The sequence below is a fragment of the Osmia bicornis genome, chromosome 13 (genome assembly GCF_907164935.1).
Source record: "Osmia bicornis bicornis chromosome 13, iOsmBic2.1, whole genome shotgun sequence".
NCBI lineage: Eukaryota > Metazoa > Arthropoda > Insecta > Hymenoptera > Megachilidae > Osmia > Osmia bicornis.
Window position 1 is genome coordinate 7,775,467 of NC_060228.1, and position 20,228 is coordinate 7,795,694.

General features: G+C 43.3%; 2 protein-coding genes across 10 annotated transcripts in view; one reads left to right on the forward strand and one right to left on the reverse strand.

The window, feature by feature from the left end:
* The window catches only part of LOC114874872, a 175,403-nt gene extending 172,344 nt beyond the window's left edge, over positions 1-3,059 (forward strand). Inside the window, exon 7 of the mRNA XM_029184573.2 lies at positions 2,769-3,059. The gene's annotated coding sequence lies outside the window, so the exon portion shown is untranslated. The remainder of the gene's footprint in view (positions 1-2,768) is intronic.
* Positions 3,060-7,783: 4,724 nt separating this feature from the next.
* Positions 7,784-20,228, reverse strand: part of LOC123988399 — an 82,958-nt gene continuing 70,513 nt past the window's right edge. For 2 of the 9 annotated variants that reach the window (XR_006830001.1, XR_006830002.1), the window contains exons 2-6: positions 12,636-12,716; positions 11,187-12,563; positions 9,894-10,087; positions 8,238-8,333; positions 7,784-8,152 (exon numbers count right to left, since the gene is read on the reverse strand). Coding sequence is in view for 1 of the 9 variants with exons in the window: in XM_046288389.1 (XP_046144345.1) it covers positions 12,216-12,563; positions 12,636-12,716; positions 13,062-13,103; positions 13,190-13,231 (513 nt within the window). In the remaining 8 variants the exon portion in view is untranslated. The other 7 variants (XR_006830000.1, XR_006829999.1, XR_006829997.1 and 4 more) reach the window with 7 other exon arrangements.

The following is a 20,228-nucleotide window of genomic DNA, read 5'->3' on the forward strand; positions in this document are numbered from 1 at the left end:
GGCCGCCATTTCCGGTGCTTCGAAACATCCGCCAGTAAACTAACTTGCACCACCGTTTCTGGGTGAAACGAGTTGACGAGCGATTTCTTAGATTATTTACCAAAAATCTACCGCATCGCAGTATGCGAGATCACGAGGTATGTTGCTCGTTTAACGTGGCGCGTTACGAATGAAATAGAAGGCACAATTATTCTTTGGATCCTCTTAGAAGTTTCTAAGCTATCTCAGTTTGTAAGCCGGTCTTACCCTAATTCCATGAAAAGTTTTAGCTGACGGTCACGCTTGTCAGAGCAAGCAACGTGTGCAAGCAGATTCTGATACCTGATAGTTGAATAAAAATACTTCTTTGGTGAACCAAACTTCAAAAGAAATGGAACGTGCGGTAAAATTTTTTTTATTTAAATTTAGTGAACTGGATAGGAGCACTACTTATCAAACAGTGCAGTCAAACTAGTAGGAAAGGGATCAATGGGTTAAAATGAAAAACAATATTGGTAACGTTAAAGAGATCTTTATTAATAATGTTGAAAGAAATAATTCTACAGTAGTTCACACGCGCATTATTCGCATTATTCGCATTATTCGCATTATTGCTGATTCGCAATCGAGGTTTCTTCGTGTACGACAGAAGGAGTAGCTTCGATTCCAATTGCTTTCATTTTCTCTCCCCCTATCGGATTCTCCATCCCCCTTTCTTTCTCGCGGCGAGGAAGGCGACCGCTTTCGATGCAAATTTTTACCCCGAAGCGTGGTATTAAGAGGCGGCGAGTGAATGGTATCCTTTAATATCGGGAACAGTTGCTCGATCACGCTTTTCCAGCGTGAATTCGAGCGCGTGCGCGTGCACCATGACTCTGATGACGATTCTGCGTGTACAGGCTTCCAGCACCCTCTCCGCGTGTTGACTTTACGAGCTTAAATGCGGAATCTTGATGAGTGAGGAGGATTCGTTGGTAGGGCTGCTCGATCCACCAGCAACGTCGCTGCTAATATCGACGACCCTTCGTGAAAAGGGAAGAGGCGTCGAGAGGAGGAGGGAATTGCGAGAAAGCTGGCCTTTGCGGAAGGGAAAAATTGCTGGAGACACGCGAAGTGAGTAGACCTTTCACGCGTACAGTTACGTGACAAAAAAGTAGTCTAGAATTGTACTTTAAAAATTTCAAGCAGATATTGGTAGAAAATTTTAAAGATTGCAATGCACTATAGATAACCCCTAAACTTCAACTACAATTTATTTGTATCCAACCCCCAACTAGTTGCATCTGAAATTTCCAACCCCTCTATCATTCTTGATTTCGTAACAACTTTTTCCTACCGCAAAACTGTCAGGAAATTTAAAATATCGTATCCAACGAACCGTTCAAGCCCCTCTCGGTTATTTTAACGCATCGATGGCAAGGAACACTGGATCGAAGCCGAGACACGGTAACGGGAATGATAAAAATTACAGAACCCGCTCAGTTGTAGCGGGGGGTTGAAACACAAATAGCAAATAAACGAATACGCGTGTGGCCGGGGGGTGAAAAAAACCTGTCGCCCTGTAAAAGCGAACACGGTACGTTAGGTTCAGTTTCCGCGATCTACTCGTCGTCGACGACGTCTCTGCGTCCACGAATTCTAGTCTGAATTGTTTCCCGGAAAACGATATTCCACGATCACAATTGCTCGTCGGCAATTCTCGACACTCGTTATAGAAGTTCCAACTCTACCGTCAGACGCGAGGAGGGTGAATCGATCGTGTCAGAAATATACTGATATTTTTTCCTTTCTTCTTATTTTTATTTCAAATGAATCTTAAGTATTTTGAAAGGCACTCTCGTGCAAGAGTGCCGACCAATTGAGAAGCGCCCAAGAGGTCTATTATCGAACCCAACAATACCACAATTTATTTATCACGTTCATTTAAACAGAGAGTTTCTTCGCTTAATGAAAGCTAAATGATCGCTAGCTTTATTCAACGCGTCGGTTCTCAATTAATTACATACAGTTATTTCCGTCGATGAAAGATAGTTACAATATTTCAAAGCGTATCCGGATACATTCAGAAGTTCGCTAGACGCGGTAACAGGCTGTCATTTGGTGAAATATCATCGCGATCGTCGCAAGAAACGCGGCTTCGTTCGACGTTGGAGCATCTAATTAACAACGTCGCGGAACAAGTACGCATAATGAACGTTTCAAGCGCTCGTTGAGAGCGTTACCCTTCCTGAATGGCCGTTTACGCCTTGCGCGTACACGCAATTAGCGCGCGCATTTAAATGGAGCGGTTCAGATTCGTCTTCATTCCGATGATACGCTAGCTAGCTGCGAAAGGGTCGCAACTTGAACGTCGAATAAAGCTGTACACGTTCGCGCCACCCTGCGAGTTCATTTTTCCCTTTTCTTCTTTCCTTTTTTTTTTTCCTCGCAACCGTGGTAATTGCAATCTACGCGTGAACAATGCCTTTATCGTTTGCACGCCACCCTTAATTGCGACTTTGCGTTCCAATGCACGCATAAATTACACGTTCCTTTCGCTCCCTTCAGGGGTATATAGCTGTAACAGGGCGGTTAAAATAGACACTTTGGCGCTTGTATAACTCTGAACAGATAGCATAAATGGACGTATTTGCAAGGTAGATGAATCGCATTTACTCAAACGAACAACGTTTATCTTGAATGATCAGTGGATTATGCGTTGTTGAATTGGAAATTACAAGAATAATTAGATTTATGATATCATTGCTTTATTAGTCAAATATTTTATTATAGAAATGTACAATTTTCAGGTGATCCTGTTGGAAATTCAACGAAGACAAGGCTTGACCAACGTTACTCGATACAGAGACCTTCTGCATCTATATGGAATTTGATCCAGATCACTTCGTATTTGTGGAATTCGAGACGAATCACCGAACCAGAGGGAGATCTGACACAAGTAGACCTTAGCCTATGTTATCTGATAAATCCTGAACTCTACAAACCTGTCAGAAGTTTCGTAGATCCACAAAGCTTCAGAGTACAAAGAAAATCTCTCGTTTTTCTTACTTCATGTAGAACCACCATTATTTTTATCGTCATTTTTCTTAAGAAACCTACTTTGCTCGATACTGTGTATGTTAATTTACTTTTCTTGTATTAAAAATAAATATATATTAGCAATGCATGTAATTAAGTATATAATCTGTCTTAAATTCTTACCTACAGAACATACTTTGGTTTCGATGGGACGCATTTATGAAAATGTTGAGAAATATATTTTATCAGACGAGCCAGAAATTGATTATCTAAAATCTTCCTCACTTTCGATGCACATCCTCTGTGCTCGCTGAAGAACTGTTATCGGAATTTTTTGTTCACGTTCGATTGTTTGAAACTCGAGTTTCTTTGACGTCGCTCGTTCAAACGTTTTCCAGTCCGCTTTGACCGTTAACCAGGCTTTTTGCAAAACGATCTATCAGAAAAATATTTGAACAACGTGATTAATGAGCGACGAAGAGAGGAAATTCTTGTTTCTGACAGCACATAGGAGATTTTCCGAATCCGTACAAATCGCGCGTTGAAACAGCTGCCAGTGCAAATCCAGCAGCCGAAACGTAAACTATTAACATACAAGTTTGCGCAAGTTTTTACTACCTAGGCAAACTCGCGAGCACACCTTGCGCGTCCAAAGTTTCAACAGAGCGGAATTAGCTGTTACTGAATTTGCATTCCACGATGCCACCGGCGTCGCCGTCGTTATTTTCTCAAAAAACACGCTGCTTCGATAACGTTTCGCTGGTGGACCCGAAGAATATTCTTGATTCTCAACACGCAACGAAGTCACCGTGTTTATCCGACAGAAAAGCGTCAAACACGATCTTCGAGGCCAATGAGTTGTCAATTTTTGTTACGTGGACCAACGCGATTTCCTTTATTTCGTTTCAGAAAGCAAACATACCGTGTCGTGGTATCGTAACACGTGTTCCGTAGGTAGTGTTCAGGAAAAGGGCGAAAAGAACGTTACTTTGGGACAACGTTCCTGCCTGTCTTCTTCTCTTGTTCTCGAGTGTCTCGTCAGTGCACGTGTCCGTCGAGCTTTCAGGAAAGTCTGTTATTTTTAAAGACCACACCAGGCCAACCTTGCAGTTCAATATTTGCTAAGCGTCGTGTTTGCCGGCTGCTCTTAATCCTTCGTGTTACCCTTCACCATTCGATGTCGTCTGGAACGCTCACCCACGCTGAAGCGTTTTTCGTCTGGGATTTCAGTCGATTCGCGTAACCACACACGTGTATATTCATTTACGGATCATTGTACACCCCCGATAAAGCTCGCCGTCCCTCTAGAGAAAATGATGGCAAAATTGCACTTATTCAGTCAATCTTTTCTCGTACTTACCCAGGTTTTGCTATATGTCTGCATCCTTTACATCCCTAACTTCTTTGTATCTCTGCAGCCATCGCATCTCTGCATCCCGTTCGTCCGTTTTTTTTTTTTTTTTTTTTTTTTTAACGTGGTGGAAATCTTCAGAAAGACACCTCCAGCCCCCCTGGGGAGGGGCCGGAGGTAGTGTGGGATTTTTACCCACTAAAACCACCACGGTGGCCGGCACTGGAGGTTAAGGGAGGGCCCTTTCACCCTCCATCATGCGCCAAACTCCGCCGACATCGGGGGCCACACCCGATGCCGGCACTCCTCGGGCCGCGTGCAGTGGAGACCTGGGCCCCAGCCCAGGACCCCTGCGGCATCTTTTACATCCCTCGTTTAGTTAGATCTCTGCACCCCTTACATCACTGCATTCATTTCATCCCTAAATTCTTTTCATCCATACATTCTTTTCATCCCTACATTCATTTCATCCCTATATTCTTTTCATCCCAACATTCATTTCATCCCTACATTCTTTTCATCCCTATATTCATTTCATCCCCACATTCTTCTCATCCCTACATTCATTTCATCCCTACATTCATTTCATCCCTACATTCATTTCATCCCTACATTCTTTTCATCCCTACATTCATTTCATCCCTACATTCTTTTCATCCCTACATTCATTTCATCCCCACATTCTTTTCATACCTACATCCCTTTCATCCCTGTATCCCTGCAAACCTTATAATAAATATATTACAAAGACTGCTTCGAGTAAAGGTAAGTAAAGGTAAGTACTTTTTCGCCAAAATTGTTCAAAATTTAGTTCCCTTTTTCGCCACCAGAGGGCGCTGATTCGACCTCGAGATTTTAGTTCACATTTTTGCCGCTAGAGGGCCAAAAATTGAGCATGATTTAGTTCCTTTTTCCAAAACCAGATGGCGCTGATTCAACATCGAGATTTTAGTTCGAATTTTTGCCGCTAGGGGGCGCTATTTTTTCGAGATTTTTGCAAAAATTTCGAAAAAATAGCGCCCCCTAGCGGCAAAAATTCGAACTAAAATCTCGATGTTGAATCAGCGCCATCTGGTTTTGGAAAAAGGAACTAAATCATGCTCAATTTTTGGCCCTCTAGCGGCAAAAATGTGAACTAAAATCTCGAGGTCGAATCAGCGCCCTCTGGTGGCGAAAAAGGGAACTAAATTTTGCACGATTTTGCATAAAAATGTTGCAAATACGTGAAGAATGCAGGGATGTAAGGGATACAGAGATATAAGAGATGTGGAGATGTAGGGAATGTAGGGATGAAAAGGATGTAGGGATGAAAAGGATGTAGGGATGAAAAGAATGTAGGGATGAAAGGAATGTAGGGACGAAAAGAATGTAGGGATGGAAAGAATGTAGGGACGAAAAGAATGTAGGGATGGAAAGAATGTAGGGATAAAAAGAATGTAGGGATGGAAAGAATGTAGGGATGGAAAGAATGTAGGGATGGAAAGAATGTAGGGATGAAAAGAATGGAGGGATCATAAGAATGAAGGGATGAAAAGAATATAGGAATGAAAAGAATGTAGGGATGAAAGAAATGTAGAACGAAAGGAATGAAGTTATGAAAAGAATGTGGGGATGAAAAAAATGCAGGGATGTAAGTGATGCAGAGGTGTAAAGGATGTACAATCGAAATGTAAAGGGTGCAGAGATGTAAGACTACGCATAACTTTTCATCACATAGGTTTCTCTAGTTAAAACTGGTATTTTACATCTTTTTCCTTCGAATAGTTTGAAAATATTAAAATAAAATCAATAATTTTGTGTGCCTGAAAGTATGCTTCAGTGTAGTGATTTATTGTCTGACAATGGCGTTATTATTTTTTAAATGGTTTACGCACTTGATAAACGTAACTAAATTTCATATTTTAAATATCCTTGGGATAAGATCGAGAAACTGCTTGGAAGTAGCAAGCAATTTCTTGACTTACGGGCTACTTTGTCGGTGTAAAACGAAATTGCATTCGTTACATTACCAACCACCTCGAACTTTTCCTACGACAGACCATTTACAACTTGGTTACAACTTTCACGGAACTTGGCCACGAAATACGAGCCATGGCAAGTAATTTTTCGGATTTGCTCGCGCCAACTATGAATCAAACTCGATACGCCGAATGCAATTTCTCCGCACCTTTTTACGCACCTTTCCTTACCAATCACAAACACGGAAAACGTCGAAGACATACTTTTGCAGAAGTTAAATCGAACTACATTGATATATCAACACTACAAAACTACGTAACTTCAACATTCATTTGTTTTTCAGTGTGTAACTAGTGTGAAAAATATTTCATTTTATTCTAGTTTCTATATTTTATATTTCTTCCACATTATTCATATTAAAATGATTCTTATGAATCGTAAAGCAACTACTTTGTTTAAACAGAAACTTATCGCGCCCAGTTGATAAATACTTACTGTTTAACCAGGCTCCTCGCTGTTCGCCAGACAATATCGGGGTGCAATTTGACAAATAAACGAGTCCAGTCAGCAATCATGGGCAACGAAATGTAATTGTGATCGTACAGAATTCATTAGTCCTTCAATTAACGCGGTAATAATTTCAAGCCACAACGAATAAATTGGTTTTCAAATTTTAATTCCCGATCGTTATTATTCCAAGTGTTATTGGCTTATTCGGTTATAATTACGCAAACGACCGAACACAGACCGCAATACGATTTCAAAATATCATTGTCCCTTCATTCGCAAGCTTCGAATCTCTGAATTTGACAATGAAACCACAATTCCTTCTTTCCTTCTTAAAATACAATTTTTAAAAGTGGAGCTTAAATTATGCCTACTTAATCTAAAATTTGTTGCACGTACAAAATATTAACCAGAAATGGGAAGCTCATTGTTTGATATACGAATTCCTAATTACTATTATAATAGCCTCGATTATCTCCTACTTGATTTCTTTTCACAAATACTTTTCCCTATTCTGCTAGCAAACGCGTTGGAGTAATTATGCTCGAAATAAAGCCGAAACTCCGAGGAACGCAGGAAATTCAAATTTTCTCTTTCGCGATGGAAAATATCCTTCCATTGAGCCGTGTTCGTATGCTACAGCGCTCGTTAATTTATCCATGAAATTGCTGCATCGTTAACAATGCTTTTTATCGGCTGCAAAAAGTACAACGCGCGTCAATCACAGAGCCGTGTGTGTTCCACGATTTAGAACTGAATAGTCCTCCCAATTATGGCCCGTATCTTTGACATCCAGGCCCCGTGGAGGAGCATTCAGTTTTTATCTTGCTAGAATATTCGGCTGTGAGAAGGAAAAACGGGGAAGGAGGGTGAGAAAAGCAGGGGGTTGCAACGTAATCGCGTTTGACGGTTCGGAGCGTTCAGAAATTAACTGGTTCACCTGCTTTAAAATCGTTATGAAACGCTTTCTCGAGGATCACTCGCGTTCTTCTGCTCGTTTATTAACTAAATTTTTCATTACATTTCGTTTAACAGTTCTAATACCCATTGTATCGTTTATGGCAAATCGAATCTAGCAGTAATTCGAATTACACACTCTTCAATTTTACGGTATCGCTCGTGCACTCGGCTAAAACCAGTTTAGATAAGGCGATCAGTGACACGAACTAGGAGAAAAATGGAGAAGTAGCGTGAACCAAACGCGGGTGCAGCGAGAAGAGAGAAATCTGCTTGGAATGACGTGACCCCGATCTCTTGACTCAACCGTGACGTTTCGTGTAATTGGAAGCACCTTCAGGTCCTTCGCTTTCGAACGATTCTGATTGGCGAGCATCATCTCTGCAACGAACAAGAAAGTAGTACGTACACGTCGAATATAATTGACACGATTCCCTTATGTCTCACCGAAATCATTGTCACTTACTTGGTAACATTTCGCTTGTAATCCAATGCCTTGAATGGCATTCGAAGTGGGTCATTTTCTTAAAGTCACTAGAACACTATTCTGATGATTCTTAATCTTTAAACAGAGGAGTTGAATCTTACAAAATCACGGACCAATAATTTTTATTTTCTTAAAAACTAAATGGCTTTAAATCTTTGATTCTGATTGCAGCAGACTCAGAGATTCACAAACGCATCGTTCACATAGCTGCGTTCCTATCCCCCTTTCGATAACAAGGAAACTAAATTATATATAAGATAAAGATCATTGTTTTCCTGACAACGAGCTTTTGGTCTCTATCCCCGATAGAATAGCATTCGGCTCGAACAAATCCACGATCGCGGATGAACCACTTGGAACGTTGTTGGAATACCAAGCGGGAGGCCACCCTGCCTCGAATAGATTTCGTTTCAGCGATTCGAGGGGGATGGTCCTTTCGGCAAGTTTCGCGAATCTCAATCAATATTTGGATCGGCAAGAAGACGCCTATAAAATAAAGCTACGGGCACGGAGTCGGCGACGCATCGTCATCAAAGAGCAGTTCGAAGTTCCCTTTCTTCCTGGGGAGAAAACACGGGGGCGGGCTGAACGATATCGTAAAGGGTAGCAGGAATGGAGGAACAGTCGCGAGCAGCAGGAAAAAGAGATCCCCAGTTCGTTACAGTCCGCTCAGATGTAATCTTTAAGATGAGATCGCGCTGAGTCCATGAATCGTCGAGTGAGCAGAGCGGACTCGTAGCGCAACTCTTCTGTTCCTTTATTCTCTTCTTCGTTTTAGTTCAGCGAAAGAAGAGGAAAAGAAATAATAAGAAACTATCCGTCAATCTCGCCTAATGGTTCAAGTTAATTCTTAAGGAAATGGACTTTTTAATCGTCACCAGTTGATCTAAGTTCAAGCTATATTTAGTGCTCGTCACTGACGATTATTACCTCTTTTAACCCTCGAACGACGGACCATGGAGAGAACCTCAATTTTAATTTAAATTCGCAATTCATACTATTTGCATCTTAGGTTTCCATTAACACAGTCTCTATTGTTCAAGGATTAGACCAAAATTAAGGATTTGGGCAATAATTATAGATAATAGAATTTTAAATAATTAAAATAGGTAAAGGTGTTGAATAGCCACTAAAGAATGAACAATATATCCACACGTCCTGTGCGTTAAAATACGATTGAATAACACTATTGCAGTTTCAAGTCCCATCACGAGGATTTATCAACGAAAGAGTCTCGTTAGAGCGAGTTGAAGCGAGTTGCACGAGGACCAATCCTTCGAGTCCTTCACTCGCGAAATCTGTCGCGTTGTCTTAGCTCTCAATCATTCAAAAGGAACGACGGCCCACTCGTGACTGAACGAGCGCGTTAATAGCGAGAAGAGGGCAATGCGTGTCGCACAATGCTGCACGTCACGAGTCGAGGGTTAAGAGGGAAGAGGGATGGAAGAAGGGAAGAGGGGGTTTAGAGAAACGTGAATTCGCAGACGGCGAAGTTCGCCGCGCAACGCGGCGCCTGCCTCGACAGTTCTCTCCCTGGTGCGTCATTTCGATGCCATATGGGACGAACGTGGATGCCTAAGTTTTCGACAATACCCACTCTTTCCTCTATTACTCCGTTTCAATCGACCACCCTACCTCCCGATCCTTTTTTAGCCGGAATTTATTGCGTAGTCTCTCCATTGTGCCTCGAGGATGCGTGGAGGATCGATGACTGGATGTTGCAACGCGACGATACTCGTTCGTTTCTCATTTCGTCTGGGTAGTTTTTCACGGTTTCCGGTTACCGAGGATTCATGGCGACAGTAAACTGCTAGACAAATGGTGGAAGCCTGTTGACATACAGAAAAATTATTGTTTAATGTATATTTGAAATATTGGCATGTAAGATGGTTACGCAGGATATTTAAAATTAATTATCACTCGATTGATTAGCAAATTACGATATGAAAAATTTTCAAAACAATCGGAAACACAAAATGTTCGACTTCGACAGATGTCCAACCGCGATAACGCGATGTCAGCAGTAACACCGAACGCTAACAGAATCGATCATCCTCGACCAGCCAAGACAAGGGTCGCTAAGTGTGCAAGGGGAGATCAGCGAGGTTAGACGAGGTTACCGAGGTATTCCAACGTGGATTCCACTCCAAGTATCATCCAGAACATTCCCCTAAAGCGACGGACGATTTCCACCCCTCGGTGGATAGATTCAGGCCGGACGAGTTTTCAATCCGTACTATTTACGCGTGTCGAGGATCCCGACTATTAAATCGAAAGAAAACGGAAGTCGCACACGGTTGAAGAAGTTTTCGCGGATATGTTATAGGAACGAGACGGCTAGACAAAAAGGGAAAGACAGGTTAGTCTCGGTTAAGAGAAGCGGGGGCGGTTTGAAGCCGCAGCGAAAAGGTATCTCCTGTAAGGGGTGACGTCTTCCGTGGGTGATTTTATTAAAAATTCATGCGTTCGGGAACTGCTGTCGGAGTCGTGCTTCCCGGAGCCAGGTTTATGCTGTCAACCCTCTTCTGCTCCAAGACGACGGTAGGGGGTTGATTTGTTCGGTTGACGATGCTGGCCGAGGAAAAAGGGTATAAGGACATCGACGTCGACGACGCCGAGAGGAAACCGATGGAAACGCTGGCGCCGTCAGAGACTGGAAAGGATAACCTGCTCTATGCACTACTTTCCTTACACTTTTGTTTCCTTTTTCGTTGGTCCTATTACCTATCAGAATTTTACCCCTTCCATGGATGAATATTTACGAAGTGAAATTCAGGTACTGTTCATTCCTAAATTTATAAAATCCATAGATTTTTATAGTACGTTTTGATTAACAAATGACGACCTAATACAATCACAATTAAGGGATAAAGCAGGACGTATAATCAGACACAAAGATCGAACTACCAATAATTCTTTTCAACTTACAAAAGAGTGAACCTGGTGCTCTCGAAATTCTTTCGCCAAACAATGTTCCATCTTCTTAGCCGGGCTTTCTCGCACAGATTTGTGGTTGACGTTAACAACGGGATTCGTCTGGTTAAAGGAGGAAACGGGTGCAAGGCGTGTCACGAGGAACGCGGCTAACTGTTCCGCCGCGCACAGCTTCAATTAAGGAGACTTCCAATTATCCGTTATTTAAACGAGATCCTCCCCTGTTTTGTCCTTCGACGCAGGACCGGATAGGAAACAAGGGAACGGGAGGGAACCGGAGCGAAGGGCAAGGAATTCTAAGATAACGATACGTTTCGAATTTCTGCGCAACGAACATCGCCATTAGCCAGATTAACTCTGCGCCGTGATTTGCTGCGAAACTGCTCAACTTTTTACCGTTCTATCGACGAGTCTGTAACCGTCGCTAACAGTTGGCTGGCTGAAAAGGGGTGAAATACAAGGGGGTGGAGGGTGGCGTGCAAATGACAAAAGCGATTTATTTGTTGCAGTAGCTCGGCAGACGGGAAATCGGGTCTCGCGTTAACTCTCGGATAGGAAAGGAGACACAGGTAACGAGAGAGAGAGAGAGAAAGGAACGGAAGACGGAAACGAGAGGGTGGTGTACCGGTGCAAAATCTTGGCTAACTCTTCTCTAGCCTCTCCCTTCCAACCGACGATCCCCGCGGCGCTTCAATTAACAGGACTGGCAATTATCTGTTATTTAAATGAGGCTCGGGCACACAGGCGTGCCATGACGCTCTTTGTGCACGGATCTCGTTTTAGAGTTACTCGACGACGAAACGAAGAGACACTAAGATTTCTTTGTAACTTAGATCAACAAATCACAACCGAATTCGCACGGAGACAAGTTGATGTATTATACAAAAGATAAATAAAGTTATATTTCTTACCTTTTTAATTAACAACTGTATTCATTAACCATACCCTGAACTGGTCCATAAACATTCGGTTATGACTTCTTGAAAACAAGCAGAACGAATTAGAATCGGTGAGGATCGACTGTCAGCGGTCTATCAGTAATTCATACGCGTCTCCGCGAAATTGGCCGACAATCTGTCGTGACTCCACGTCGAAAACGATCGATGTTGTCGTCGACTGACGCGTCGGTACGATACTGCGATTTAACTGCCGTACGTCGCCCCGTCGGGACGATAGTACTGCAATTTTTGTCTTGTCCAATTGAAATGCCAATTTCATTCGGCTTTCTGAGTGATCGGCGTCCTCTTCCTCTCTCTCTTTGCACACGGATGAGTCGAGAAATTTTCTATTTTTCTCCTGGCCACATGTCACCGTCAGGGACAGTCTCGCGAACCACGGCGATACGACACTGGCAGCCATTGACCGTGACGGCTGAAACACAAAATGAAAGAAGTTAATATGCGTTCTAAACCGAAGCTCATAGTTTCGATAAACGATTCTTACAATTAGTCCGAGCCTGTTGAAACGCCTCGAGGAATCGGGAGCTGGTTGAAAGCCGGTCGCTCGAAGCACGCGTCGATTGCCCTGCAACACGTTGATTCTAGACATTTTCGCGACTTTTCATCGCGACACTTTCGTCGGGCAAACGCAGTTCTTTGTGCGGCAAGGAGTTAAAGAGAACTTTGCGCTCCGAGGCAATCTGCCCGAGGAGATTTCGAATTTCGTCCCACCCTTCTCATCCCCCTGAAATCCGTTTCCTCAGAGAATCGAGACGGCTGCCGTCAGTCGATCCGACCTATCGATCGGTCGAAGAAGAAGAAGAAGAAGGTGAATCCTCTTCCACCTCGGGGACCTGCATTGCAGCACCGTCGTAAACCATATTTTACAATTCCTCCGGGCATTTATCGCTTCGTTCGCGGCCAAGCGTACCTTTTGCCTGTCGATATGCTCCATTTTCATTTGGCATCGTCGCTGGAGAGATTACATTACAACTGTTTGGTTGAGCTGCTCTTAATTTGCAAAATAATCGTTTAACCCAATGATTACCATGTACCTACCATACGAATTGTGTATCGATTCCTCCACCCTTGCACCAGCATGTCCAAGTATTATGCAACATTTTTTAAAAAGTATTCGATTAAGAAGCTTCTGAATTTCACCGACACGATGCACGTACCCTCGGGTATCGTTTATGCTTCTATGAAGCACGTCGATTACCAAGGTGTGGTTCATGGAAGTTATTTCCCGGTGAGTGCGGTCAACATAAGAGACGCACACTCGCTGCCTCACATTTACACGGATAATGTAATAATGTCTATGCGAGCCTTCACGCTTCTAAGCACCCGTACAAAGGCCATGTACCGTGCTTCTACCTACTCTCCATCACGATCGTCCCTCTTCTTCGACTTGCCGACTTGCTTCCACTCGCGTTCCCATCACTGGACACCACGAGACGCGCCATATGCCGTGAATTCCGATACGCCCATTAGCCCCCGATTTCTATGGGATTTTGTATAACAGATTCTTTCAATTAAGGGTGGACGGGAAACAAGGGTTAATATGGTTAATAAGGGTTTCTACGGGGAGGAGAAGGTTCCGGAGAGTCGAAGTCTCGAGGAGACCCGTGCAAGCGACCATCGAATAAAAATCTATGTAGCACGCATTACGATTTTTTCAAACAAATTCTAAGTTCGATAGAAGAATTTCTACTTCGCCTGTAATGCAATTTTCCCTCGTGCAACGATAAACATGTATTTTATCCGCCATGTTTGTGCTTGCAATTTATGCGGACAAATCAAATTTTGAAGAGCACTTGCAATAATCAGCGTCTCGGTCGTAAACGGGTGCTGACTTTTGAGTGAATTTGTTCCCCGCGCGGGATAAAAGGAAAGCGTACGAAGAAGAAGAATCCAATCTCGTGATCTCGGAATGTTATACATTCCCCGTTCCCGTCGGAACGCTTGATTTCTCCGCGAGAATTCGAATCAATCCCGACCGGAGTCGTACGAAGCGGATTTTATTCATGCAGGTGCGTTTGTACACATCGAAGTAATAAACCTGTCGCTCGCGAAGTAAATCAATGTAGAAATGCCCCCCCTTCCGCCTCCTTTTGCTCGCTATCGGGATGGCAAAGACCACATCGATTTTGGCGCAAGATTAAAGTTGGTAGTTTCAGGGATGTCGGAATGGAAGAACCAATTTCCACTTACCCGCGAGGAGATGTAAAGCGTGCAATTTCACCGGCAAGTCGACCGAGATTTATAGCTTGCATCGGTGGTAAGCGAACGAAACCTTCGTTTCTAAAGGGGGAATCTTTCAAACGTCCCGTAACACGACCATTCCTCCCAATAGCGGATTTTATTCCTCGATTATTTTATATTTTTCAAATTTAATTACATTCTAGTAAAAAAAAAAACGTTCTTTGCAAGTGAATTATAAATGCTTATGCATGACAGATGGGTGTGCTAGAAAATCAAACTTACATGAAGAGAATGAATTGAATCTGAGATCTGGAAATGTAGATAACATAGATTTTCGAACATCAAAAGAAAAGAGAATCTGCCGATAGTCTGGCTAACTCAATCGACGGTGCAGTCATCTGGCAAATGAAATTCCCCTTTTCCATTTCTGAGAACTACCTTTAAATCTCTCTGTTTCATTCTGAACTACCCTTAACCATAAACTTAGGTCATTTCGATTTTGAACTCTGATACCTCTACATAAACCCAAGAGGAACAGCGGGTTAAAGTTCCCTAAAAAAAAAAAAAAAAGAAAAAAGAAAATGTAAGAAGAGTAATTGAAACGCGATCGAAGACCATCGAGAACACTCGCGTCACGACATCAGAGCGGAGGCGAGCATCTCCCAACCCTCGTGGTCGGCGTTATCTTTGCCGTGGAAGTGCCGATTGCAACCGGAGGCCACGCAATTCGAGTTTCCGCTAATTTCTTCGTTGTTACCGGAGACATCTTGCACGGATCCGTGTTACCTGGTCCTTAGTAAGCCCGGCTCTAGGCCCCGTCCTCTTAATGGGGGGTCATAGATTATGGCAAATGAGGAAAGTTGAGCAGCCAGCAGTAGCAGCGAGAGAGAGGGGCCATGTGGCGCCAGCTGCGAAGCTGCAGCTTCCAACTTCATAACCGGCCTGCCGGCATGGTCCGAGGCTGGCCATGGTAGCCTGAAATTTCCAAGCTACGAAACCCCATGCCAACCTTTCGCATCCTCTTATTATTCTTTTTCTCCTTTGCCGGGCCCTCTCGAGTTTCCTCGTTAATGCGGATCGATAACGAATGCATAAAAGGATAACAAACGGTCGGGACTATTAAAATCCGGCCGGCTTTCGGCCTCGTTCAGCCCCGATTCGGTAAGTAGGTCTAGCTCTACCGGGCCAGGGATAAGGAATTGCGATTCCGCTTTTAAAAACGACCGAAACGACTCGGTTAATTTATCGCGGCGTCTCGTTAAAGAAATCGAAGTGACGTCGGTTTATCGGCGATTCCAGGGCCCGCCACAGATGATTACATGCAACGAAACCTTCCTCAGAGGGCTTTCGTTACCCAATATACGGCGACTGATTATCGTAAACGTCGGGATGGCTCTTCCGGGAAATCCCTAAAGTTATTACGTTCGTCGGAACGCCTTACCACCGATGGAACGACGGAGAGAGACGCTTCGACATTTCTTAGGGACGGTCAATCGATAATTGTCGGGCCTGGACCCACGTGTCCATATAAAGTGAATTCACCAGGCAACACACCTGGTCCTCGTACATCTTGGCGCATGTGCGCTCCTGAATATTTTCTTGAAACATTGAATACAGATACCTTGGGTTAATTACATAGGTACTTGTATTAGCGCTGCTTCGATCTCTTGATACACGTCTTTCACTGGACACTTAAGTGCCATCCAGATCCCTCGAAATTATTGTTTAAATAAATACAACTCCCTAGGGCGCATAACTCAAGGAAGATCGCGGGACCTTATGGGGTTCGCTGAGAATAAACAGAGGAATTAACGAAGGAAGGGTTGAAACTTTCAACGAGAAAGTTTGACAATCTAGAGAAAATTTCACTTGAACCTTAATTTATTTGCACTGAAACGGAGGATAGACCGTTTCTATCGAAGGAATATCTCGAAAACATTATCACTGAGGACACTCTTTCTACCCCTTGCGATTCTTTCTGAATTTACTACCCTAGCTCATAAGAGTTTACTGCCCATTTGGCGGTTGGATTGAGATAGTTTGCTAACAGATAGCATGGGTCGAGGATCTGAGCTTTTATCTAACCCTTATAAAGATTCACGACTATTCTCGCCATTCATCTTTAACCCCTTCCTGATTTACCACGTTCTTACCTCTTTGTTTTTCTAATAATTATGTTATATCACTAGTGAATGCATTTAATTTAGATAGAACCAATAAAATAGTTCTGGCTAGTTTTTTCGTACAAACACTCCGCAGCGAATCGTTTCTTCACCCCCCAGACAACGAGTTCGGCAGCTAAATAATTGGGTTAACCCTTGTTGGTTTGTCGGCTGTCGTGTCGCCGGCGTCGCGATAATACGGGGGTGTGGAAATTTCGAGGGACGAATGGACGAAAGGGCGAGGGAAACGACGTTTATCTCGATTTCCCGTCGACGCACACTTTTCCGCTAACAAACTTCGATAATGAACAAACGCTGACGAGACGCTTCCGGCTTGTTCTCGAGCAACGACGCCGACGTCGTGTCTCTTTGGGAAACTGTCGCGATTGCCAGTCACCGTGAGAGAATTCTCCTTGATCGAGGCTAGAAGAATTATTTCTTGTCGTGAGAGACGGTTTTGCTGCCGTTGCGTTTGCGTGTTTCGCGTGCGGCCAATACTTGTTAGCCTATTATTATAATACCCCTATTACAATAATTATCAGGAAATTAATGGCACCAATTACCACGTAATAAGGGAGATTATGTTTTAATCAAGACTTAAAGACTTACCCTCAGTCTACCAAACGGGTCCATTGGACCTGATTTACACATTTAATGTTTTTGTTTTTAATTTTATAATTTTTCTTAATGGACGGCGGGTTAATTTACTTGAATTATCAAACAATATTTCATGAACTGTCAACGAATCATTTTACTTTTCGTTCTTTTTTCCCACCGATGATACATATTAGCCCCGCAAATTGTTGCAGCCGGTCGTTCGAGATAGACCACGGCTTGCAAATACCGTTTGGCGCGACAGGTAATTGAAAATTAACAGAGCTAATAGCGGCGACAGGCGAAGAACGATGCCCGAGCCTCTGTCATTTGTGCCAGAAAATCGAGTCGCCCAGCCAGAGTGCCTTTTAATGCAATTTTATGATCGAATCGAGGAACGAGGGTAGCGCAGCCTACTTCGACCACGATTTTCCTGTCCCCGGTCCATCGTGGTTGGAGATCGTTTTTTCAGGAAAAGATTGAAGGATTTTAGCGTCGTTTCAAGGTGTACGGCTTTCACGAGGGTCGGAAGCAAATTAGAACAAGTTGTTGAACAATTTTCGTGACGATTGTATCGGGGTAGCTATAAATAACAAGGGAAACAACTTAAGATATGTCCATTATAAAAGCGCTTCTACAGCTTATTAAAGCTACCTTCATTTTTTAAGAATACTAATTTAATAAAACATTCTTTTGTTGAGTGTGAAATTACCGATAAATAACATTGTTAATTGAGAAGGATCTCGTTAAGATATCACGAGCGGAACCTTGAAATTTCATCGTCCTCGTAAGAAGAATGTTTCTTCGATCCAGCGTGTCTTAACATCGAAGCAACTTCCAGCATCCATGGTGTCTCTTGGACAAAGTGCCGATACCTTCGACGTCGACGAACAGCCTAACTTTCGAACTATTACAAAACTTTCCAACTAACCGGCGAAAGATTACCCGGAAATTAGTGATAATTTCAAGCTACTTCCCGGCAAATTCCTTCGTCCCTGGTAACTACATCTACTTACACCGGCACAAATTTCTCTCCGCTCTCTTTCTCTCCCTCTCTCCGAATCCTGGAATTCGATCTCATCCCTTGAATGAAGCAATTTTTACTCCTTGGTTTTGATACGATCTTAAAGACACAATATCAATTGCTGGTAGGATTGAATCCAAATTTTGACACTAACTATTGAACCTTAATTACGAATCGAGAATCGAGCGTACAAAGAAGAAGGATGAAGTAAGAAAACGAGAGTGAAACAAAGTGAATAGACAAAACAGAAGATGACTGAATGAAAGGAGATAGAAGAAGAAAGGAGGAGTGGGGAGAAGAAAGAGAGAAAGTTCACTGGGCAATCTATTCCAATTTAACACTCGACTCCATGGCATTAAATAATCGCCCTCGCCTTCGGAGGAACTGGTCCCCATTCAATAATGGACTTTTATCCAACGAGCTTGTACTTAGCGCGAAACGGGCCCGGCTGGTCTGGGATATTACCCCCGGTAAGTCGGTGTTGTGACAGTAAAGAGCTTGAAATAAATCTTAGTTACAATCATTTCTTTTGCGGCCCGCGGCCCACGACGGGCATAAATCAAATATCATCGTTCCGTGCGCTCTCCTTCGCGCGCTTTCACGTCTCGCCCTCTTCTCTTACCTCTTTCTCTTTTTTACCGCTTCTTCCCTCGGCTCATTGCACTTGCATTTACATTCAACAACATCCGAACCTTCTATCCTCCTCCTTGTTGCTGCCCCACAGATCCTGTCTATTGCCCCTGCACGGCCTTGATCGATAAAGGCCACTCTTATCGATGCAGAAATTTATTTTCTCGAACCTCACCCACCTCGTGACGACCGGCAAACAGGAATACGGTTTGCTATTCGGGAGAGGCAGCTTGATTTACGTCCTCCTGGAACGTTGCTACTTTTACTATTCAGTTTATAATCAACATTTTGAGATACGTTCTTTATAAAATAAAATCTTTTTCACGCATGGATATGGTGTCTTTATCTGGGACGAAACAATTCGTTTATCTCTGAGGGATAGCTCGACTGTAAATAAAAGGAGGTCTTGGAATCGCGTCGAAGAAGGAAGAGTTCGCTCACACGCGAGGATAGCGCGGCCCTTTGCGAGCCTCCACGACGATGCAATAAATCCTCGCCGATGATCGAGGGATCCAGTTTATCGGCTCGCGCCCGTCCAGAAAGGTCACGATGCTGCATGCACCGGGACATTCATTACGGCACGTTGCAAGTAGAGGGCCACGGCCAACGTCTTGCCCCAAGAATTTCCATCTCGAGAGTAGGTTGCGCTTGTGAACAAAGCGTTAACACCGGATCGATTTGTTTCGCGAACGTTTCGAGAAACGTTCTTCTGCTCCAAGCAACGCGCTCGTACTGGAAACTTGAATTTAATTAACCGTTTGCCGTACGATTTATTTTCTGGCAAGCGTGCCCAATCGGAGTATTTAATTTTATTTCGCGCGAGAAACAAAAGTACGTTTAGCAGCAAGATTAAGCCTAGAAAGACTGAAGAGAGAGCTTGTCGAGCCCATCGGTTAGAAAATATTGGGAGCTATTAATTCGTTCAAAGTGCCTCGAAGACATTCACAATCCTGTTCCAGTTGCACAGTTAATTTACTGTTATGTAGGTTATCATCGAACGGCATCTAGCATTCGATAAGTCACGATAACGATGATCTCTAACGGCATCTGGGATCTATTCGCGGCGGATATTAGCGAATGATCGTCGAATGAATATGCATCGGCCGGAAGTCCTATGGCCGATTAAAAGCGACGTACCATGGCTGCCGTGCATTTCACCTCGACAGAGCGAAACTTATGCAGCCGAGAAAATATCGATTTATCGATGCCCGCGGCGGGAATCTGCATTCGAAACGTTGGACACACAGACGGTAATATAAGCGTTCGCTTCTTACCTCGTTTCTCTCTTTCTCTTTCCGTGCACGTCTCTTATGTTTATCGCTTAGTCAGTGTCTCCGTCGGTCGCAATTTATTCGTCGGGACCGAATAAAAATTTAATAAGCAACCACCGACCTTCGCGTATCTCCGATCGCGACGCTTAAACATTCGCTTTCTTTGCAAACTCTCTTCCTTTTTACCTTCTTGCACGTCGTTTCTTCTTCTCGTT